Raw genomic sequence first — 23,012 nt, 5'->3', positions numbered from 1 at the left:
AACTCAACTTTCAGGTCGTTTATCAGATAACCTGTTAAGAATTTGTTAAAATAATAGATTTGAAACGACACTATATGTATAATGAATACGACATAACACGACACGATTTGCTAAGACAATGATTTGAGCTCTAATTAGTGCAATCCCAGACAAGTCCTTAGAAACACATCAAAAATCTTATTAAAAATTCAAATGCATATAAGGTACTAAAAAATGCCTTTGAAAGAAGCACTGGATTTTATAAGCGCTTTTAAATTTTTTAGCCAAATTGTAGAAACACTTCTAGTTGTTAGAAAACCGTTTTTAACCTTACTATAGATAAAATACCAAACGTGCCCTTAATATATCAATCTTGGCCTTCCATTAACTCCGCCAACCCCTTTAAAAGAACCAGAAAAGCGGGAGACACAGATAAAGGGCGTAGCCAGTGAGAGAGAGAGAGAGGGTTATGGAGAAATCTAAGCTAAAGTGAGTGAGTGAGGGAGAGCGACGAAATTAACATAAATAGTGTTTGGAGAGAGGGAAAGTGGGAGAAATATTTTCCGAGAAAAAAAAAATGACGACTGGAAGAATGGTGCAAGAACAGAACCTGGAGAAGCAGATAGAGAAACAGATGGGGTGCATGGCTGGCTTCCTCCAGATCTTCGATCGCCACCAGCTTCTCAACGGAAAACGCCTCTACTCCACCAAACGCCTCCCTCCCTCGGCGGTGAGTTTTCCATTTATTATCTGTTTGGTTCCCTGGAAAATGTCCAGAGTTTCAATCTTCACTTCTCGTACTTTCTATTTAACTGCATTTAATATATCATTTATTGAAACTCATTTATTGAGACTCTCTCAGACGGTGGTATCGTCGCCAGAGTCGGAGTCGGCCATGTCGCCGGAGATATCCAAAGAATTGGAAAAACAACTGCAGAACGAGACGGCACCGTCTCCGGACCGATCGAAGCAATCTCCATCTCCGACGAAGGATCTCCGATCTCCATCACCAGAAACTCGCGCTCCCCCGTCACCGGAACCTCATCCGAAATCTCCTCTTCCGCTTCCAGTTTTCGAATTCAAAGAAGGAACGAGGTCCTCGTGGAAGTTCTCCAGAGAAGCGCCGAGGCTCTCACTGGATAGCAGAGCCACCGTCGACGCCAAGGGAAGCCTATACCCGAGGGAGATTCGAACAAACACCGCCATACTAACCGCCGGTCGGAGCTCCGCCGACGGAGGAAGCGATAGCGACAAGCAACACCGATCACCGAGCGTTATCGCTAGGCTAATGGGACTCGAACCGTTGCAGCAGTCGGATCCGGAACCGATTAAGCTCCGGAGGTCTTCGTCCGAATCCAGAGTGAACCGAGACCTGAACCAGTACCGGTTCGTCGACGGCAACAATTACCAGCAGAAGCAACCGCCGCCACAGAATGTGCAGGGCCATAATTTCTCCGGCAATGTAGGCAAAGACGACCGGTGCTCCAATCGGGGTTCCTATCCGAGGCAGCCGGATCCGAAGAACAATGCGAAGGTTCAGAGCAAAGGAATGGCGCAGAGAAAGTGCTTCTTCAACTCGGCGGACTTCTTCCCCGAGCCGAAGCAGAGAGCCTCCGTTTACAACGAGATTGAGAAGCGGTTGAAGATGCGAGGAATCGACGAGCCGTCGAAAGATTTGGAGACGTTGAAGGAAATCTTCGAAGCTCTGCAGCTCAAAGGCCTCCTGCGCTCCAGGAAAGCTGCCAATCAGATTAATTCCAGAAACTTCTTCTACGATCGGAGCTTCCAGTCGCCGACCGTAGTGATGAAGCCGTCCATATCGCCGAGCTCGGTTCACCGCGCGGCCATATTCGGAAACGACTCGCCGCCGCCAAATTCGGGATTTAGGTCGAGAGCCGGAGTTCGCCGAAACGGCGAGGTATCACCTGCGGTGAGTCCTAGGCGCGACCGGCCGGAGAATGCACGGAGCCAGACTAGAGGGAGGAGTCCTGCCGCGCGAGAGGGCGGCGTGAGGAGTCCGAGTCGGAGAGGAGGACCGTTATCGATCGAAACGCAGCGGAAGGGGAATGATTCGGTGGAGCAGAGGAGAGTATCTCCGGTGCATTCTCCTAAAGTCAGTTCGAGAGGACCAGATCAAACGCCCACGAATCGATCTCCCAGGTACATTAAGAAACCAACGGTTGAGATTGCTCTAAGTGAGGAAAAGGTGTTCCATCGGGCGGAGGACGAATCGTCCACCACCATGTCAGAGAGCGGCATTAGGAACAGCACCTCGTCACAAGCCGACACAGAGGTACATTAATCATCATGAAAAGCTTAATTAACGTAATTAGTTTTTGTTAATTAAGTAAATTATGATTAACGGTTTTGGTTAATTAATCCTGCAGAGGTGGAAGGCGGAAGAGTACAAAGAAGGGAGGAGTTTGTTGGAGAGGTGTGATAAGTTGCTTCACAGCATAGCTGAGTTGCAACCGAGTCCTGTCTCGGTTCTCGACTCGTCGTTTTACAAGGACGAATCGTCGCCTTCGCCTGTCATGAAACGCAGCATTGATTTCAAAGGTAAACAATATATTGGCCACTTGATTGCCCACTTACCTGCATTTGGGACGTCACGTTATCTAAACCAATTATTTTCATGCGTTTTAAATTGCCCGCTTAGCTTCGGTGGAACAAAAAAACTTTGTTTAACAAAACAAAACTTACTTGTACGACGATGCATGATTGGCTTGCGATGCTGCTAATTTGTCATTTAGCTGCATGAAAGTTTGATTTTGCATCGTCATGCCATGTGTTTTTAGTGTGGTATTCCAGTTGCATGAAAACTCAATCACGCACCGTCATGTCATGCATTCCAACTTGACCACGCATGTTTCAATTCAAATATCTCTAATGTGACATTTCGGCTAATGTGACATTTCGGTTGCAAGAAAGTGGTATTCAAGTTGCCTACGTGGCCTTGAGATAGTAAGTATTTGTGTGTAGAAGAGTACTCTACTTAACTAGGCTCTGCTTTTAGCCTTCTAGGTTAACCATTAGTCTACTAGTACCCTGTTCTTGTGCTGCACTCTGCACCCAGTGAGTATTTCCAGTTAAAGTCAATGCCTTCCAATAAATACCTGGCACATCGGCGTAAAAAAATCCAGGATCCAAACTCTTCCACCTCAGCCTTTTCCTATGCTTAATCACACGTGGATTGATTTGATTGGTGTTTCCATCTTAACGGGATGTCGGTAGGTGGTTGTGTTGTGTTGTACTATGTGATAGTGATGCTGGCCGAAAACGACCCCGTTTTGTTATACCCCTAACTGTAATCGACGACAATGACCCACCAAATTTAGGGCTGGTTTGGTATTGATGTGTTTTGAAAAAAAACTGCTGTGAGAATAAGCGGTTGTGAAATAAATCAGCAGAATGTTTGATAAATTTTTTTGTAAAAGTGCTTTTGGAAAAAAAAAAAAAAACAGTCCGATAATAGGTATTTTCATTAAAAGAGCATTGTAGCTCCGTGTGCTTCGAAAAAAAACCAGTTTTCCAAAGCTGCAAATAGCAGCTTCAGCTTTTTCCTTTAATTTCAGCTTATTCTCACAACAGCTTCCAAAATAAACCCATTTTTTTTAGTTTACCAAACACCTAAAACCCTCACAACTTTTTTTCATGGGTGTTTTTTTTTTTTTAAGCACCTCACTCCCAAACCACCCCTTAGTGTCATGTATGATAGTCCGTACAGAATTGAAGCGTGACATTTGCTATGGTTATTAGTAATTAGGGATTTTAATTTGGTTTGTTTGGTTTGGTTGTTGAATTTAATTTAATTTAATTTTTGGTTTGATGAAACAGTTGAAATGGAAGACATATGGGGGGAGGCAATGTGGGGCACTGAGTCCGAATCCGAAGACAGCGATTTCGTCTACGTATCGGAGATCTTGCGGGCTTCCACTTACTTACCGGAAGACTCCGACATTTTCCTATTACTAGAAAAGAAGCAACATTTCAAGGGAAAAGAGACCTCCAAAGAGTCAACACTCGAGAGAAGGATCATTTTCGACACCGTCACCGAAATTCTAGACCGAAACCGTCACTTGCCGCCGTGGAAGGCGGTCTCGTGGCAGACTTCCTTGCCCGAAACTTGGTCCGAGTTTCAGAGAATCCGGGAGAGGGACGACTCCGAGGACTTGTTCGAGGTCATATGCGGGATGTTGAAAAAGGACCTTGCCGGCGACGCGATCAACGGATGGGGAGGTTGCTCCATCGAAATGTCCGACGCCGTTTTGGACATCGAACGGCTCATTTTCAAGGACTTGATCGGGGAAACGATCCGAGATCTCGCCGCTTTTCCCACCAGTTATATCAAAGTTTCGGCGCCTTGTAGGAAGTTGGTCTTCTAAAAGCAAAGGGAAAACAAAAAAAAAAATTGAAGTTTTCATTTGGCGCGCTTTTTAAATCATAATCCAAATTAAAATATAAAATATCATCCTTTAGTTTTTAATTTTTGTTTGTTTTTAGATTAGAAATTCAACGGTCGATCTGGTTTTGCAAAATCTGTAAATTAAATGGTTGTTTACTGTAATTTGTAATATTATATTTTGGGACATGCTGTGGGAAGTTGGATGTGTGGGAACCGGATCTCTTTCGAATCCATATATATTGAGCCTGCTGAGGAGGTGTTCTGATCTGCTGAAATTTGATTCAATGGTTATAATTATTATAACTTTTAGATAATTTTCTATTTGTAACTGTTGAATCAAATTTCAACTGTCCGAATTCCGCAAACTCAATTTTATTGGATCTGCAAGGGATCCGGTTCCGGAAATGAGTTGCTCTCAGGCATGTGCAAAAAGGGTAAAAGGAAAAGGGGGAGCCTGAAAAGAGGACAATGTTTTCAGCGATAAAGCAAAAGATTGATTGCACATGTTTTTGTCTCAAGTGATGAGTAAACATTCCATGGCTGCTGCTATCATTACACTCCCATCTTGCAATTCTTTTGGACGTGGTTATAAAATAATTGAAAGTGTTTTTAGAAAAAATATTTTTGAATCTCAAAAGCACTCTAACTGCTTCATTTTAAGTGTTTTTTTTACCTATTTTTGCTTACGAGTGCTGCTCAAATTAGTTCATCAAACAGTCCTTATTAGAATATGGTCCTCAAATTTTAATTAATTATTTGGATCACGTGCTTTTCTTCATGACTTCATTAATTTTTGTCACTGTTTTTATTTTCAAGTTGTAATAATCTACAGCAACAAGCCGATACCCTATTCAATTCTGTGGTCCATCAATCATTCAAAGTCAAATACTATTTTTTCAACTCTTTTTATTATTCTTTTTTCACTTGCCAAAATTTTGGACCGGCTAGAGAATAATCTCGATAAGCCTGCCTGATCAGACGCCTAACTTTGGGCAATTGGATATATTGAGATCAAAGTCATACTCTTGTTACTGGTGCTCCCTACCGATGAGCTGATCGTTCATTTCTACTTAAATTTTTCTCTGATAGGTATGCGCTTGTCCATAATGTAAAGGTTATCTATTTTTCTTCTCTTTTTTGCAATATGACTGATATTTGTTGGGTTCATATGGTTTTTGAATTGTATCATTTCAATTTGGAAGATATTTATAAAATAAAAAAAATAAAAATATAAGTTCGAATTTGGTGGGGTTTGTTAACATAGAAGGGGGTGCCAATCCATCTCTCTCTCTCTCAAAATGATTGTATGAGCAAAGAGTAATACATAAATCCACCTCAGAGTAAATATATTAACTATATATTAATCTTGTGGTACTTTTGTTCTGAAGGTTGAAAGAGGTTCGATATATAAACTCTCCATCCACTAAATTTGTTTATGACAATTTTATTACAATTCAATTGGAATTTGGTCATCGTCATTCAAAAATGTGATTAAATTTTGATAGACTACTAAACCAGATTTCAAAATGACGAGAACAATGGGCTATATATGATATGATGAGTTTGTTTCGTCTCTTACGACAAACAAAAACACACACACACAACTAATAGTGAATGTGTATGAGGTGCTAATCCCACCAAACAACTCGTATTCTTGCCTCTCGTATTCATTCCAATTAAATTCCCTTGCTCCCACCCTAGGCACAAATGAATCAAGTAAAAAGAATAGGGTCTTTGTCAAAAAACAAGTGAAAGATGGGGGTCTTTGTCATGTAAAAAGGGCACAATCTTATCTATGAATGTGTAAGAGATGTGGATGGGTGGTCTGGCAATGCCCACATGCCGGTCATCTGCCATCGACTTTTCCATCATTTTCTTCTCTTTGATTGAATGGTGGCTCTCACTTCCTCATAAATCCACCACATTTGCCCACATTTACTTGAATTTTCGTGTGTTCTGGTAGGTTGTCATCATCATCCCCATTGCTGTCTCCTCCTAGGGTTCTTTGCAGATGCAAAGTTCCTTTTTTTTTGAAATATTTTGACTAAGTAACGTGAGTGCATTATTGGCTTGGGCTATGAGTTGTACTTGCACTCTACTGTATCTGCATGCTCAATGAAAACTAAAACCTAATACCAAAGGGGTCGTGGTCCTATGCATAAAGGTCCTTTGGAATTCATCGATGGGTAGTAATCACTGGTCATCTAGTAGCTCATTTGATTAATGTATCCCCATCTGTTACCAATGTAATTTGTCTCTGGAAGACTCTGTTTTATATGTGAAGTCCCCTTCCTACTTGGAGAAATTTTTACGAAGTGTTCGGTATTCAAGCGGGTACAACTAGAGTCATAAAATAGGTGGAGTAAAACAGAAAAAATATATCATTTCCTCCACTTATATTATGACATGTGAAGTATCGCTTGAATACCTAACAGTGGCATCCATCAGTTGTCAGTTGTGTGCATCCGATCAACCCGTCACTTGCCTCACATATAGGGAACAACATTAGAGTTCACATTTGAGGATTTCGTTGTTTTCAATTTGTCTATTTTTGTCACTTAGTACTACAATCTAGTGTTATATATTCATCTTCACTTGCTTGTAAATAAGAGATCTGATGTTCAAATCTCATGGATAGCAAGTTTGATAGAAATTTATTCCTTAACCCTTCGTGTAAGGAAAATACTTGTGTCCCTCTCCTATGCAAATCTCCTTGCCCACCACTTGAGATTAATGCTTCTTCAACGTACAAACATTATAATCAGAATCATTCATTCTTTTTCTCATCATCTTAAGATCATTTTTGAACAAATCATTCAATTCGGAGATCGTTTAGCCATTCAGGCATGTCAACCAGTCAACACTTTTGATATAAAGTAGCATCCTCGTGATGAGCTGCATATTTGTTTTATGCATATGAATACCGTTTCTTCAAATGGAAAGGGTTTTTTTTTTTTTTTTTTTTTTTTTGCATAAATGACAAAACGGTACAGATTATGATATTTGTATGATGAAAATCCGTTGACCATTGGTGTAAAATATACCGGTGAATTAAAAATGCAATTTTTCATTATGGACCTTAAAAGACCCGTTATTCATCTGGGTTTGGGTCTTTCTTTGTATCACTAGAAGGCACCATTGGGCCTGAGCCATCATGTTCTAACTATACACCAAGGTCCACCAAATTTTGGGCCTGATAAATTGGGTAAGAAAATTCCTCATCAACTAGTTAACCTTCAAGATCATTGACTTCCGCTTCAAATTCCGAGTAATTAATCAAAGAGAAAGTGCCAAGGATCTAATTCACCTACAGCATTGGTTAGTAAGTTATTTTTTCTAATTCTCAAATGAGTATATTCTATCTGAAATTGTCTGATTGCATGACCACATTGTAACTTGAATTAAAACCCGAGTCTTTAGCTTTATTTTGATAACACATATTTTAAGTACTCTTATTTATTTAGACGGAAATTTGAATTTGCGTGTAAAGGCATAGATGAACACACTGTCCTAAACGACTGACCTAATCTATGTCGAAAGCCTTTAGCTTTATATATCATAGAATATGATGGCTTAACACTGTTTATGAACAAACGAGGAGAGTAGGAGAAAGTGAAAATGCACCTCTCACAAAATATGAACCCAATTCAGGGACAAGAAGCCACTTCATAATGACTAGCTAATGACATCACAAGTTTTTTTTTTTAAATTTTTTTTAAATTTTTTTTAAATTTTTTTTAATGGGAGGATAAGTACAGAGTTTGGGTTTAGTGGCTATAGTAAAAGTCCATAAAAGACTCAACCGAAGGCAGTCATGGAAGGCATTATATGGGACATTAACCATATTAAGAAGTAATTAAGTTCTATTGAGTTTTTTTTTCACTCCTCGTGCTTGTAATGGGGCTGCGCATTTGGGGACATCTTATGTCACGCATGTGAGGGTTATCATATGTGGGATCGTTTTGAATCAGAATGGTTGTTTAATTATCTGGCTTCTGATGTAAACATTTTAATTCGTATATAATATTATTTGATCTTCAACAACAACAAAAATAAAATAAAAAGAGAATAATTCAGAGGTTGGTTTCTGGTTCTGGTACTTGTTATGATCCTCAGACTCAAAGAAAAGCTTAAATTCTGGTTTTTCTTTTTCTTTGCAAACTCCAAAGTTATGTTTATATTGGTAGATTAACTTGTGTAGTAGTTTGACACGCAAATAAAATATTGACAGTGGTCGTGTAGTAACGCTTTTCGGACTTTTGATGCGGTTATTACTCATCTATTATATTCACTGATTTGTTATTATGTCATACAAAATATCAGTTTTCTTAATCCCACTTACAGGTTGCCTATTTAGTGAAGTCCAACTTAGTTAAGTGGTCTGCCACCAGTTGTCTTTCTTTCTAAGAGAGAAAAAAAAAAAATTTAGTTAAGTGGCGAAACCGACCGGACTGTATTACCTATATTGAAAGTGGTGGATTCCTTTGGATTTTGGATTACCCTTAAAATACAGGCTCATATATTAAGTGGTGAATTCCTTTGGAGGTTGGATTACCCTTATAAAACCGGCTCATATATTACAAGTGGTGGATTCCCTTAGAATTTGGCCTTCCTCTTCAATCCATTGCGTCTCAGATTCAAAATTTCACCATTTTCTGTTCATATAAGCTACGAACATTCCTGATTCCTCTCCACTATCCTTCTAATACGCATCTGGAACACACGAAGAAACTTCAAAGCATATTATTATGGTGAAAGAAATCCACTTTCACCAGTTGAATATTTTAATGGGTCAAAGATGGTCTCTTGGCACTTGGTTTTCTGTCTCGGTGAGGTACAAAAGGCAACAGAAGAAGTCTCATCTGATGTTGAAGGTGGGAGACAAAACATTGCTGGGCCACCCTTTGCTCAACTTATACCCTACATTCCATCTCAACTCAAAAACTCTTTCTCTTCCCAAGGAAACCTAATTGGATTTTCCATTAGAATAACTAAGAAGCTGATGACACATCATCAAAATTATTATTGCTATGAATATGGTGTTCCGGGGTTTCTATATTTTGGAACTTTAACTGTTAGAATTTGGTTATTGTATTTTGATCAAGAATTTAACGATTAAAAGGATAAGGAATACCCTAGAATATACTAATAAATCCTAGAAGGGAAAATTTTAAGCAGATTACTAATTAAACAGCTAATCATTTGAGGGGAAAAAAAGTTAGATTTGAAATGAAATGTCTTGTCACATATTTGTACATCATTATTCTTCTTGATTTCTTCCTGATGCGTCATGGGAAAAAAATGAAGATTCAACTAGGATCAACAAATTCCATGAGTTGACACCATAATCTTTCTCAGTTGCGTGTTGGAGCTGCAAGTTTCTTTGATTATTTACATTCTTGTAGTCATCTAGCTTGAACTTCTCCAAAGCTGTCGAAAGAAGAGACAGCGGACTGAAATGAGTTTTGATTGCTTTAATGATCCTAAGTTTGATTACTATATATTCTTGTGAATATTCAATTATGATTTCAATAGCCACTTTGTTATAGATGCATAAACAGATGGAATATGAGAGAACTAACTAGTCCGATTATGAAACAGACGTCGATATATTCTTTATTAAAGTATGCATTTTCAACCGTTCTTTAACAAAGAATGATCAACGTGCTACACATACAATTTCTAGATTCTAATAGCTTAGTTTTGTAACTTTAGCCAAAATTACCTCTCTTTTTTTGCCATGGAAACTGGAAAGCATCCCATGGTTTTACTTGGAGCAGTCATTACTGTTGTGCCTTTTATTTACTTTGCCTGCATGAATCAGTTATGCATGAGATATATGATGCTGCATATTAGGGTACGTAGGTAATACAACCGAGTAAAGTGATCAATGTTTGAAGTATTACATAGTTTGTAGCATGGTTGCTTGAGTGCTGGATCGTTGGATATGTCTGGAGGGTCCTGACCAAATATCATCTCACAGCTCATATCATCAAAATCTGCAATATCGAATGGTACACAATATGATTAGGTCAACAGTTATCTGCTAGATGTTGAGACATCTGTATTTTACTGATCATGGTTTGTCTGACAGCTATCCGACAAGTGGTGTATCCGAACAATGTTGATATTGGGTGCTTTCATCATATATTATGGTGACATTATATGGGGGCAAAGATGATTGGTCTCATGCACCCCCCTGCTCCGGGAGAGGACGGGTAGCAAATCACCTTGTATAATAAAAAAAAATGAGTGGTCTCATGAGGAAGAGGAGAGTTTAGTAGAAACCAAGTAGTCATGAAAATTCTGTATATAAAAGATTTATGGCTAGGAATTCTGGTATCAACACTCTCATGTAGTCATGTTAGAAGTTGGGCGGTTCAACTTGCAGAATTTGCACCCTTTGTGGGTTTATGCATGGACCCTCCATTTACATCATGATCATGGCCCTCCACATTTAAACTTTCACCATCACTTTATCAGCCAGTCTTCTTTCCATTTTCGTTGATCTTTAATGAAAATATTTGAATAGTAAATTAACTTTAAGAGGATATTTGGCATAGCTTTTGTCACCAAAAGTTTGTAAATTTATTTTGAATAGCCTAAATCATTAGTCTGACTATAGAACAGACGTTTGTTCTTTGTTACTACATAAACATACTTACTTGGAACCATGTTGACAGGAGTTCCAAGGGAAGTCTTGATGAAGCTTTGAGATGGCACCTTGCACATATTAAGGCACATCCCTACACAATTGGTTTCCTCCAAAAACCTGCAAATTTGTTGGAAAAATAAGAGAGAAGTTATAAAAAAATTGTCTTAAAACAAAAAAGTGGAAAAAGGAATTGTTAGCCTAAGATTATGCTGATGGTGATAGAAGTATGAGTTTTATATGGTGATGATAATTACGTGTGAGGACAATTAGATGCTTAATCATGATGGTAATGCAGAAGAAAGGAGGGCAGGATTGGCACAATGATTGGTGCAGATTGTTTTCAAGCAATGGAGGTGTCTTAGGTTGGTGAGGAGGTGGGACCCTTTAATTTTGAGGGTAAAAACTAAGAGATTTTTTAGTATGTTGGGAACACGGAGTGATAAATCACATATCATTATACAAGCGGAGGAACATTTCATAAAAATAAAACTTCCTTTCACTTATATAATGACATGTGATGTACTACTCCGCATTCTAGCCATACTAAAAAACTTTCTCGTGAGGAGTGAAATTGAGTTACAATGAAGGGTGAAAGCAAAAAACTTACCTGCACTTCTTGATGTACACTACATTTTTCTCTTTTCTTCCATTGAGCTCCAATTCCTTTACCTTCAAGAGTTAGATCACTCTAGTTACAATTTTTCCAATTCAACTTCATTTCAAATACTAATTGCTTATGCTAATTGCTTGTGCACGTGAGTGTTCTATTTGTGAGAAAGATTATGCAAGTGATTACACCCTAATAACTTTTCATATTTACATTACAAAACAGTGTTAAATTCAATCATATGTGCTGGGAAGCTAATTTATGCGTTTTTTGTGTGCACAACTGAACTTGACATTTTTTAAGTAAAAGAGAGAATTTTTAGTGAATAAAAACACAGCCCGACATAATAAGTATAACAATACAATTGATCGAAAACTCAAAAAAAAAATTATGATCAATTGTATTATTACAATTTACCTAACAAACAGCATTCACGACATACTAAAAAATTTCTCCAAACAAAGTGGTCGAAGTAATGATAGGCTACGACCGGCCAAATGACATATATATATCGAAGCATTTTAATCTAAAATAATTAATATTTATATAATAAAAAGAAGAATACTGTTTCCTTCTACTTACCTCACAGGGTCCCACCAACCAGGCAAAGAAGATGGTGGTGAAGACTGCGAAGTATTCCCTGGCAAATTTCGAGTCAGGTAGGATTGTTCTAAGCTGTTCATTGGAAAACACAATTTTAGCACAAGGTAAACAAAGGTACTGCAGGCAGCTAAAGAACCAAACACCAAAATACATGTCGATTAATAAAGTTATCTTTTGATAATCTTCTCTAAACTATGAGAAATGGACGAAGATTCAAACTTTGATATATAAGAAGCAGACGACGCTGTCTAACAACTTACCTATGCTCATGTTTGCTTAAAATGCTTTTCTTTTTCTCCGTCTAATGTGAAGTACGTAAAATGAGATGTTCTGGAAGAAAATAAAACTATATATATATATATGAACTTACCAAGGAAAATACTGGCTTTGGGAAGGCAGTATCAAGAGCTTGAAGAACTAGTTCTCTCTGTTTTGCTGGATTAAACTTCCTGGATGCAACTGTTGCTGCCTTAACCAAGCTTTCATACCCGCTCTTATTGTTTCTCAACCCTGCAAAAACGTTAAATTATAAATAAATAAACAAACAAACCTGAAATAATGTCATTTGTGAATCATTTTTCTTTTTTCAGTCCATAAATTTTGAGATGAACGAGTGAATAAAGTGAGAGAACCTGTTGCAGCTTGGACATTCTGAGACAGATGATTAATGGCCATTCGGTCGAACCAGTTATCTTTGTAAACTCTTTTCCCTTCTACTGCAGCATCTGCCGGTCTTGTGTCTGTTGCTATGTTCATGTTCTCCACCGGCGTTGTAAGCACCGCGACGATCGAACAACGCCGTAGCTTGTGTTCATGTACATGCCTTGGTTGAGCCAGGGTTGTTGTTACAAAACTCCTGCTTTGTAGAAAATGTGATGCTTCCATGTTTGAGAGAGAGAGAGAGAGAGAGAGAGAGAGCTAATGAGAACAAAGAGTGCATGGAGAGCATTTTAAAGGAAAGGGCATATGAGAGATCCTGTGGTTTTGGAATCTTGCCAACTTAAAACTTTCATGGAGGGCTGGAAGATACCCTTTTAGCTATATATTATGCATTTGTTTGTTTTTGGTGTGTTTGGGAATTTGGTGGGAGCCAATTTCCAAGTGGGAGTAAACAAAGACATTTGGTGTATTTTGAAATACCAAACACAAAATATAAACTGACAGTGAAATCGACGGAGTAGTACATATCTCTTATGTAAATTGACTTGTTAAATTATTTGTAATTCTTATATGGAGTTGCTATTGTCTAAAAAAAAGTACACAAGTAATTAAATATCTCTTATATATCCGCAAAATGGAGTTGTCGATAATCAAAAGGAGTAAAACAATACCTTTCCAAAATTTCGAGGAGTATTGACGATTTTTTTGATACTTCGGTTGAATATTTAACAAAATTTAGGGGATTTTAGAGATATTTCAACGAAGATTTGGGTAATTTTTTTGTGAACTTCGGCGCAAATTTGATCATAAGATTTCTTATAGTTGTTAGCAAATTTGAAATAGAAAGGCAGTAAAAACAATACTCACAACTATAACACTTTTTTTTTCTCATTAAAAAAACTTTTCTCATATTGTTAAAGGTTTTTCATATACTATTACAAAGTACAAACAACAAGGAATAGAAAAAAGAAAATGTATTTTATATAATGTAATCTAAATTCAAGTTTTTATTAGTGTAGCATTGTACTCAAATTTAATTTTTTTTTACCTTGCATGCAAATTTCATAAAGTGTAAATTATTTTACAAAGTTTATATGTTACATAGATGCATTATTTGTTGATTTTGGAATTTGTAGAAATTTCAAACATAACTTTATGTTTATTAGACTGAAATCGAACTTAAATACTTGATTGTACACATTCTTCTCTTATACAAGCGAAAATAATAAATTGCAGTTTGAGAAGTGTATGACAAATTTGTTGTTCTAATGATTCTACAATATCTAAGTGTTGAATAACCAATCTCAACAAGTTAATGTTGGGTTTGTGGATGCAAATTTCTTCCTCCTTGATCTTGGACAAGATTGCACCTACAAAACAATTAACACTTTTGGTTAAGGCCAAAAGCCTCACGCACCCACGATGAATGAGGGGGCTTTGGCCGAAGAACCTCTGATGCCAAAGTTAGAATTTAGAGAGAAAAGTGTTTAGAGAGTTTTTGGGGTTTTGCAAGAGTGTGGACTTAGGTTTTTGGAGAAAATGGGGTAGCTTATATAGGGCATGGCCGGTCCCCTTTGGAGAAAAAATGGCCCGCCCTTTGGGATGTTTTTGAGTGTATTTTGTGGTTAATAGATTAATTAGGTAATAAATTCATTAATTAGCCAATTAACATATTTTTAGAGGGAATGTTTTGGAAGTTATGGAATAATTAAAATAAATAGCTAATTGATTAGCTAAAAAGGGAAAAAGAGGTAAAAAATATATGGAATGAAATAAGTTTTGGGAATTACCTTGTAGAAGGGATTTGATAAGATAGGTTTTGAATTGTTACCTATTTTGGGCACTTGATTTGGTTGAAGAATGATTGCCCGCTGCTTGAGCGTAGGAATCCCGTTGTACCACAAGGGTATTTTTGTCCTCTTTTGTCCAAAAATACACATGTCGTCTTGTGATTATTTTTGGCTCCACAAATGAATTGGTGCTTTCATTGAGAGAAGAGTCACACACTCGTAGAAGATTCTCGCATAAAAAGGTTTTTTTCTCTATTTTCTAGTCCACTTGTAGTTTTTCGTACATTCTTATTATTAGAATTTTTTATTTACAAAAATTCTTTGATAAAACGTAAAAAAGAAGTGCAATGGCTAGATACTTAGAAAATTCAACAAGTGAAAATTCCAATATTCAAGAGATGGGACCGCGGCGATTCACGAGGCTAAATGTGACAATAGGTGGAGCGGCACCACCACCACGAGTTTCCACCACGAGAACCACCGCGGTGGCTACCTTGGTAGCCACCCGCGGCGAGGTCCATGGCACCACTACCACGGCCCGAGCCGTGCCACCAAAGAAATCCCAAGCCGTGTCATTCAAGGCCCACGACACCAAGGCAATGACCCAAACCATGTCACTCCAAGCCCAACGCTAGCTCAATGCGTTGCCAAGCCGAGCCCAAGCCTCGCATTCACGTGCATCATGCACTGAGCATCCCAGCCCGCTCCCGTGGTTTCCCAAGCAACCCAAGTCGGTCCAAGACTATCTCAACCATCCGGACCAATCATCGAGCTGGGGGCATTTTCACCACATTTCTCGGCGGATTTGACATTTCCCAACTCAAATCTCGCGCTTGGAGTCTACCACTCTTCCACTGCTCAATGAGGCACACTCCTTCCATGCTTTTCCAATCTGAATGGTGAACAACACTTGTCCCGATAAGTCATAGAGTTGACGAGCGCCCTGGCATAACAGACGACCTTGGTGAATAAACTTTTGCAACGCACTGAGATCCAACGTGCCCTAGACGAGGTGTCCCAAAATAGGATAAGGGCAGACGAGGAACCTCTCCAGCAGCGCCCTGGTAAGCAGCTACTCAACCAACCACAAACCGAGCATTCGGGTAGTGTACACTCCCGATTGGGTTCCTGAGATAGCGTATACTCCCGTCTTAGCGCGCAGAGGAGTGTGCACTCTCGATTAGGCCCACGGGCAAGTATACATTCATGGTTGGGGCCACGCTTCGATAATCAACATGAGCAACCTTCTAGGCAAAATGTTCATTTGCGGTTAGGTCCGCAATGAGCATTCTCCACATCACATCAGAACAGGCAGCACAATGAACGGAGAAAAGCAGTCACTCAATCGGAATCAAGTTTAACCGGCAGCCTGCAAAGAATTCCCTTGCCTGCTAGAGATGGGCCATATACACCGCCACCTCGGCGTGATGAAACCAAGAGCATGGAAGAGTAGCCTAAACCAGTAGGTCAAGATCGATGGTAGCCAAGAATTCCGCTACCTCAACAAAGGCAAATCCAAGAAGAGGTAGAGAGACTATTCAACGAATGATTGCATGATTTTCAACGCAACGAAACGGTCGATAATGCACTACAGTGGGACATGACTAATATAAGTATATCACCATTCATGGACGAGATCAAGCAAGCAGAGCCTTCACGCAAGTTTAGCATGCCGCACTTCACATCTTTCAAAGGATATGAAGATCCAAATAGGCACTTGAAGCACTGCCGAAGCGCGATGGTCCTTTACCGGAACAATGATGCCCTTATGTGCAAAATATTCGCCACCACTCTACAAGGCGAGGCGCAAGATTGGTTTCACACCTTGCCACCACGATCTATCTGGAATTTTGATGATCTTTCCTTGGTTTTCATCAAAGAATACTCATCCTACAGCTCGATCAAGAAAAAGTCTGATCACTTGTTCAACGTGAAGAAAAACGTAAAGGAGTCGCTCCGCGACTACGTGAAGAGGTTCAAAGCAGAGAAGGCAAAGATTGTCGGATGTGACGACTCAATAGCAAAAGCAGCCTTCCAAAAAGGACTCTTGGCAGACCACTCATTGTTCGGAGAAATGATCATGAAAGAAGACCTAACTCTAGTAAATTCCTTTGCCCTGGCAGATAAGCATGCAATTTGGGACGAGGCTCGATGAGGAGAAAAGGTGCCCAATCAGCCTCGAAAAGAGTCGGCAGTGGCTCAAAGGAAGGAAGACGGGAAATAGCCCAGCAAGAGCAAGCAAGAAGCCAAATGTAGGAACTGACCCACGACCAAAGAAGGCCCGATAGCCAAGAGCTATTCTAAATTCTCAATTCCGATCCATCAAATCCTTCGTGACATCAAGAACGAGCCATGGTTCAAGCTACCGAAACAATCAAAATGAGATACTTCCAAGTTGGACCACACCAAGTATTGCACATTCCACCGAGGTCCTGGTCACATAACCGACGACTGCTACACTTGGAAGAACTATCTAGAGAAGCTCGTGAAAGAAGGCAATGTCAATAGATACTTGGGCAATCCAGTTGCGCAGCCAAGAAAGAATGCAGACGATGATGATGAGCCGCCAACCAAGACGATACGAATCAATGGCATCTTCGTCAAATCCGAACACTTGGGGGCCATTAATAACTCCAAAAGGAGGAAGATCGAGCAAGTTTTACTAATCTCGCAAGTCCAACCTGGACCCATCATCAGCTTCACTGAGCGGGATGCAGAAGGCGTCGATTTCCCACACGATGACGCCCTAGTAGTATTTGTCCAACTAGCCCATGCTATAGTTGACAGGGTGATGGTTGACAATGGAAGTGCAGTCATTCTGCTTCAACTCTCAATCATTCAGAAGATGGGCCTGGAAAGCACAATCATACGTCGAGTAGAGGTACTCATCGGATTCAACGGACATACCTAAACTACCATCGGTCACATCACACTTGACGTGAAAACACCGCCAGTTGTCTCTAAGCAGACATTCACGATCATAAGCGACATGTCTCCTTACATTGGGATTCTTGGAAGACCTTGGTTGATTAAGCTGGACACCGTCCCTTCCGTCAAGTATAAAAAAATCTGATTCCAAATCCCGGAATGAGGAGTCGAAGAGATCAAGTCTGACCAGGCCACTGTGTAAATGTTCAAAGAATAAAAAAAGAAAACCTTTACCCTCGTAGAAGCTACCGAAGTCCAAAGGGACGGAGAGGTTACCAAATAGCAATTATAGCAGAAGGATCGAGAAGATGGCGCCCAAGCAAACGAGATAGGATGGAAACCCGAAGAGGACGTCGAATACATCATTCTGGATCCCGAGCAATCGAAAAAGATGGTTAGAATTGGCTCACGACTAAGCCCAACTGAGAAGGAAGAACTCACAACTTTCCTTAGAGAAAATGGAGACGTCTTTGCATGGTCACCATTCGACATGCTCGACATTGACCCTGAGGTGGCCTACCACAAGCTGCACGTTGACCCCATTGCTAAACTGGTGATCCAAAAGAAAAGACATTTCGCACCCGAATGAGTATCGATCATTGAGGTGAAAATTGACAAACTATTAGAGGCCAAATTCATAGAAGAGGTAGCACACTCGGCATGGCTTGCCAATGTCGTACTAGTCATGAAAAACGAAAAGGGCAAATTGAGGGTTTGCGTAGACTGCACAGACCTCAACAAAGCATGCCCAAAAATCCTTATCCTGTCCCTCGGATCGATCTGTTAGTAGATTCAACTTCTGGGAACCAGCTACTTAGCTTGTTAGACGCATACTCCGGCTACAACCAAATAGCCACGTATGAGCCCGACAACGAGAAAACCACGTTGGTGATTGAGCGGGGCACCTACTGCTACAAGGTCATACCTTTTGGCCTCAAGAACGAATGAGCCACTTACCAAATGTGGGTAAATATGATGTTCAACAAGCAAATAGGGGTAACCATGGAGGTTTATGTCGACGACATAATGGTAAAAGGCAAGCGATGGTCAGATCATATCCGTAACTTGGCAAAAACTTTCAGCATTCTCATAAAGTACAAGATGAAGCTCAACCCCACCAAATGCACATTTGGGGTATCTTCAGGCCGATTCATATGGTACTTAGTAACCCAACGAGGAATAGAAGCACATCCCAAGCAAATTCGCATGATCTTAAAGATGAAGTCTCCAACCACCTTGAAGGAGATCCAAAGTTTGATCGGATGAGCGGCAACCCTCAACCGCTTCCTATCGCGGTCCACCGATCGATGCAAGTTTTTTTTCAAAGCTATCAAGAGGGCACAACGAGACAAGTGTGATGAAGAGTGCGAAAGATCCTTCCAAGACCTGAATAAGTATCTCACATCACCTCTTTTACTATCCAAACCAAAAGCAGAGGAGGATTTATACATCTACCTGGCAGTCTCCGAAATAGCAGTAAGTTATGCCCTCATACAAGAAGAGCTGGGGGCCCAATTGCCAGTATTATACATTTCTAAAGCTCTTCTCGATACGGAAACAAGATATCCAAAGATCGAAAAATTAATTTTGGCGCTAGTTGTTGTGGCTCGGAAGCTCAAATCATACTTTCAAGCTCATACAGTCATTATCATGACTCAGTATCCTCTACAATCAATCTTATATGGTCTGGATGCATCTCAACGAGTGATGAAGTGGGCGTTGGAACTTGGCCAATACGGATTAGTTTTCCGACCCTGCACGACAATAAAAGCCCAATAGCGAACTTTATAGCAGAATTCGCGCCTAGCCTAGACGATGCCACAGAGCAGCCTAGCAGTACCCCAGAAGCAACCAAGCACACCTCAGCTGTGCCTGCTCCCCCAAACGAAGATTTCTGGCATTTACATGTTAACGGCGTATCCAACTACAAGGCTCGGGAGTAGGCGTGGTCCTTGTCACCCCAGACGACTCAATGCTCGAGCAGGCAATCACTCTAAGTTTCAAAGCATCTAATAACGAAGCAGAGTACGAGGCCCTGTTAGGGGGTCTTCGAATGGCAAAATACTTGGCAGTGAAGAAGCTTGCAATTCATTTTGATTCCTGGTTAATCACCAGCCAGACTACTAGAGAATACACGACAAAATCTAAGGATGGCGCAATACATAGAGAATGTACGCAAGCAGCTTGAGGCATTTCAAACTTACACTCTCACTCAAGTCTCGCGGGCAGACAATGCCTACACAGATGCGTTAGCTGGCCTAGGCTCCGCCCTCGACCACCAATTCAAACGATCTATTCCGGTGGAATATTTAAACAAGCCAAGCATAAAGGCAGAGCCAACGATCAAAGTGTCACAGGTTAGTATAACTCCCAGATGGCAAAGTTCTATTACAGACTACCTGGTCAACGGCATGTTCCCCTCGGAAAGATTGGAGTGTAGGAAGCTCCAAATCAAGGTAGCACGCTACTATATGTGGAACGACATTCTCATCCGAATATCCTACATCGGACCACATCTCCGCTGCCTAGCACCTCCTGATGACTTTAAGGTTCTAAGCTAAATCCACGAAAACGTTTGTGGAAATCACTCTGGAGGCCGATCCTTAGCACAGAAGGCTTTTAACGCATGCTACTACTGGCCTACCATGCACCAAGATGGTAAGAAGTTAGTACAAAAATGCGACTACTGCCAACGCTACAAACCGGTACCAGCACTACCTGCCAGCGAACTACACTCGTAAATAAGTCATTGACCATTCATGCAGTGGGCAATCAACCTGGTGGGACCAATGTCTCCTACTACTAGGGGCAGAGGCATGATGATCGTGCCAACTGACTACTTCACCAAATAGGTAGAAGCAGAACCTATGACAACCAAGACTCAAATGGACATCGAATGCTTCATATAGATGACCATCATTAGCCGATTTGGCATCCATCGGTCTATCATCACCGACAACGACCCGTAATTTATGGGTAAAGATTTGGCGAAGTTCTTCCAAAAGCTCGGCATCAAGCAGCATATGTCCACGCCAAGGTATCCTCAAGGCAATAGGTAGGCCGAATCATCCAACAAGACGATCCACGACTGCCTTAAGAAATCTTTCACCGATAAGAAGGAAAAATGGCCAGATAAACTCCCCTGATGTCTATGAGCGTATCGCACCACCAAAAGACGAGTAATCGGTGAGAGTCCTTTATCTTTGGCATTTGGTATGTAAGCAATCATTCCTCCCAACATCATTGTGCCAAGCGTCAACACTCTACTGCCAAGCATAGAGCAAAATAGTAAAGAGATGGCCACAAGCTTGGATCTAGTAGAGGAAAGACGCGAGCAGACCATCACCCGCATTGCAGCCTACCAGTAGCAACTTTTGTCCAGCTACAATAAAAGGGCCAAGATCCGGCAATTCCAACTCGGAGATCTAGTCCTAAGAAAAGCCTTCATCACTGCCCGCAGAGAAGTCTCGAAAAAGATGGATCCCATATGGGAAGGTTCGTACAAGATCAGCAGAGTAAGCGGCAAGGGTAACTACACCCTCGCCACCATGAACGACAAAGAAATCGAGAAGTAATGGAACGCCTACAATTTGAGAAATTACCGTGTATGACCTCTCATTATATCAAGACCCGAAGACTTAAGCAGCTCAACGGGCACCACCTCGCAAGCCGATGACTATCCAGTCGTTATGCAGTCTTTTACAGCTAAGTTATTTATTCATTTTATTCATTTTTTCAATAAGGAATTTAGAAGTAATTTACAACTGGGCTTCACTATATGTCTACAACAACTCATCTCTTCTGCACTTCAAAAGAAGATCGCACCCTTCTTAATGGCTCACTGCAGGACTTGCACCCCCCCCCGAGGGGCTAACCATGCTCTCCAGAGCAGGATGATAAACTCTATACTCCGAATATCCAGACGTGGATGAGTCTGGCTGCCCTAGTATAACTAGATGCACGAAGGCTTACGTCAGGATTCCTAGAAATAGCCACAATAGTCTTTTTCAAGCCTTAGCTAACTGAAAGATTTTGGGTCTCTTGGCTTAATCCGCGAGGAACCAGGCCTTAGAGATTGAGGGGGCACAATACACAGCGTATTCGATAGACGGCTGCTTTGGAAATCTAAAACTACTACCGAGTGCACTAAGGTAGCTTACGATTTTTGGAAGACTGCCTATGGCTTACCCTTCAAGCAGTAAGACCACGCTAGACTTATAAAACTGCACATTCTTATTAAAGGTTAAACAAGCTAGCGTGTATATATGAAGCCTTATCCACTACTGACATGTTACGTAGTCAATAAGTTTCACCATTGCCAAGCGCGGAACAACCTACACCAAGTCCTAAAGCGTTGTGGTACTTGCTACACAACCTACGAAATTGGAAAAAGTCAAGGTTAACAGCCTAGTGGTTACGCAGATTCGTCTGCTTCTGTAAGAAAGGCATCTGGCTGCCAACTTTATGGCTAACAACTTTGCAAAAGTTCTACACCAACACATACAGCTGCGTAGGCTACACAGGCCTGTCTGCTTATAGAAAAGTAGCACGCCAGCCACTTATATATAAGGTCTAAAGGTTAAGGCATGGACAAAAAGAAACGAAGATGGAGAAAAGTGAAGATAGAGAAAAGCGAAGGAAGTAAGTTTATTAAATCTTCTAGCAAAATTGATAAACAACTAGCAAAGACCGAAGGAGTTCAAGCTAAAGCAACAAGGAAAAACAAAGAAAATCCTAAAGGCTACCTAAGAAACTACTCTTCAGCAGCTTGGACATTTCACGACTACTCGGCCGCCACACCTTCAGCAGTCATAATGCTCTTAGCAACGATACCATCCAGCACTTCACCTTCAGCTACCCTAACCTAGGTACTAATTTCTCCGACTACTTCACCAATATAAGATTCAAAAGTAAAGGCGAGCAAGTCTTCCGGAGAAATAGAGAAAGTCTCAAAGTCTTTACCAGAAAACTCAAAGTCAAACGATCGCCCAAAGAGATGATCTACATAACCCAGCTTGTAGAAATCGGCTTGGTTCTGAGTAAGCGAAGCCTCAAACCCAACTTTCTCACCCTTCAACTGCTCATTCTCCTTGAGCAGACAAACACAAACCTGTTGCAGCTCATCCACTTCTTCTTCAGATTGTCATTGATCTTCAGGGCACCTTGGAGTTCCAACACTTGAGGCTCAAACCTATCAACAACTTTCTTGAAGTGGATCACTTGGTTGTAAGCAGCGATCAGTTCTTCATCCTTTGCATAAGCAGCGGAGCGAAATTCAGGGATGGATCACTTAAAATCTTGAATCTAAGGTATGTAACACTCGATCTCCTTCTCTGCACTTTCATACTTTACTTGGATTGCGTCAAGCATGGTCTTCAAATCCAC

General features: G+C 40.5%; 3 protein-coding genes across 4 annotated transcripts; 2 read left to right on the top strand and 1 right to left on the bottom strand.

Moving 5' to 3' along the window:
* Window positions 1–371: 371 nt before the first annotated feature.
* On the top strand, window positions 372–4,634 carry LOC103448924 (protein LONGIFOLIA 1-like). Its single transcript, XM_008388186.4, has 4 exons — window positions 372–709; window positions 842–2,272; window positions 2,367–2,538; window positions 3,817–4,634. Exons 1-4 carry the CDS (start codon window positions 557–559, stop codon window positions 4,362–4,364), a joined length of 2,304 nt encoding a protein of 767 aa, XP_008386408.2. The 5' UTR covers window positions 372–556; the 3' UTR covers window positions 4,365–4,634.
* A 4,935-nt stretch (window positions 4,635–9,569) lies between these two features.
* On the bottom strand, window positions 9,570–13,144 carry LOC103448925 (beta-carotene isomerase D27, chloroplastic-like). Of its 2 annotated transcripts, XM_070808837.1 has the most exons (8): window positions 12,882–13,144; window positions 12,620–12,759; window positions 12,229–12,321; window positions 11,647–11,708; window positions 11,050–11,156; window positions 10,291–10,383; window positions 10,110–10,195; window positions 9,570–9,814 (listed from the first exon to the last, which is right to left on the bottom strand). In XM_070808837.1, exons 1-7 carry the CDS (start codon window positions 13,132–13,134, stop codon window positions 10,152–10,154), a joined length of 792 nt encoding a protein of 263 aa, XP_070664938.1. In that variant the 5' UTR covers window positions 13,135–13,144; the 3' UTR covers window positions 9,570–9,814; window positions 10,110–10,151. The 2 variants fall into 2 exon arrangements, with proteins under 2 accessions (XP_070664938.1, XP_028943591.1); XM_029087758.2 differs by lacking the exons at window positions 9,570–9,814; window positions 10,110–10,195 and having other exon boundaries at window positions 10,205–10,383.
* Window positions 13,145–16,299: 3,155 nt separating this feature from the next.
* LOC139189555 (uncharacterized) lies at window positions 16,300–16,854 on the top strand. Its single transcript, XM_070808531.1, has one exon. The coding sequence runs from the start codon at window positions 16,300–16,302 to the stop codon at window positions 16,852–16,854; it is 555 nt and encodes a 184-aa protein (XP_070664632.1).
* The last annotated feature ends 6,158 nt before the right edge of the window (window positions 16,855–23,012 follow it).

The sequence above is a fragment of the Malus domestica genome, chromosome 11 (assembly GCF_042453785.1).
Source record: "Malus domestica chromosome 11, GDT2T_hap1".
NCBI classification, from domain to species: Eukaryota; Viridiplantae; Streptophyta; class Magnoliopsida; order Rosales; family Rosaceae; genus Malus; species Malus domestica.
The sequence above is the reverse complement of the archived record's forward strand: the minus strand, read 5'-3'. Positions and strand labels throughout refer to the sequence as shown.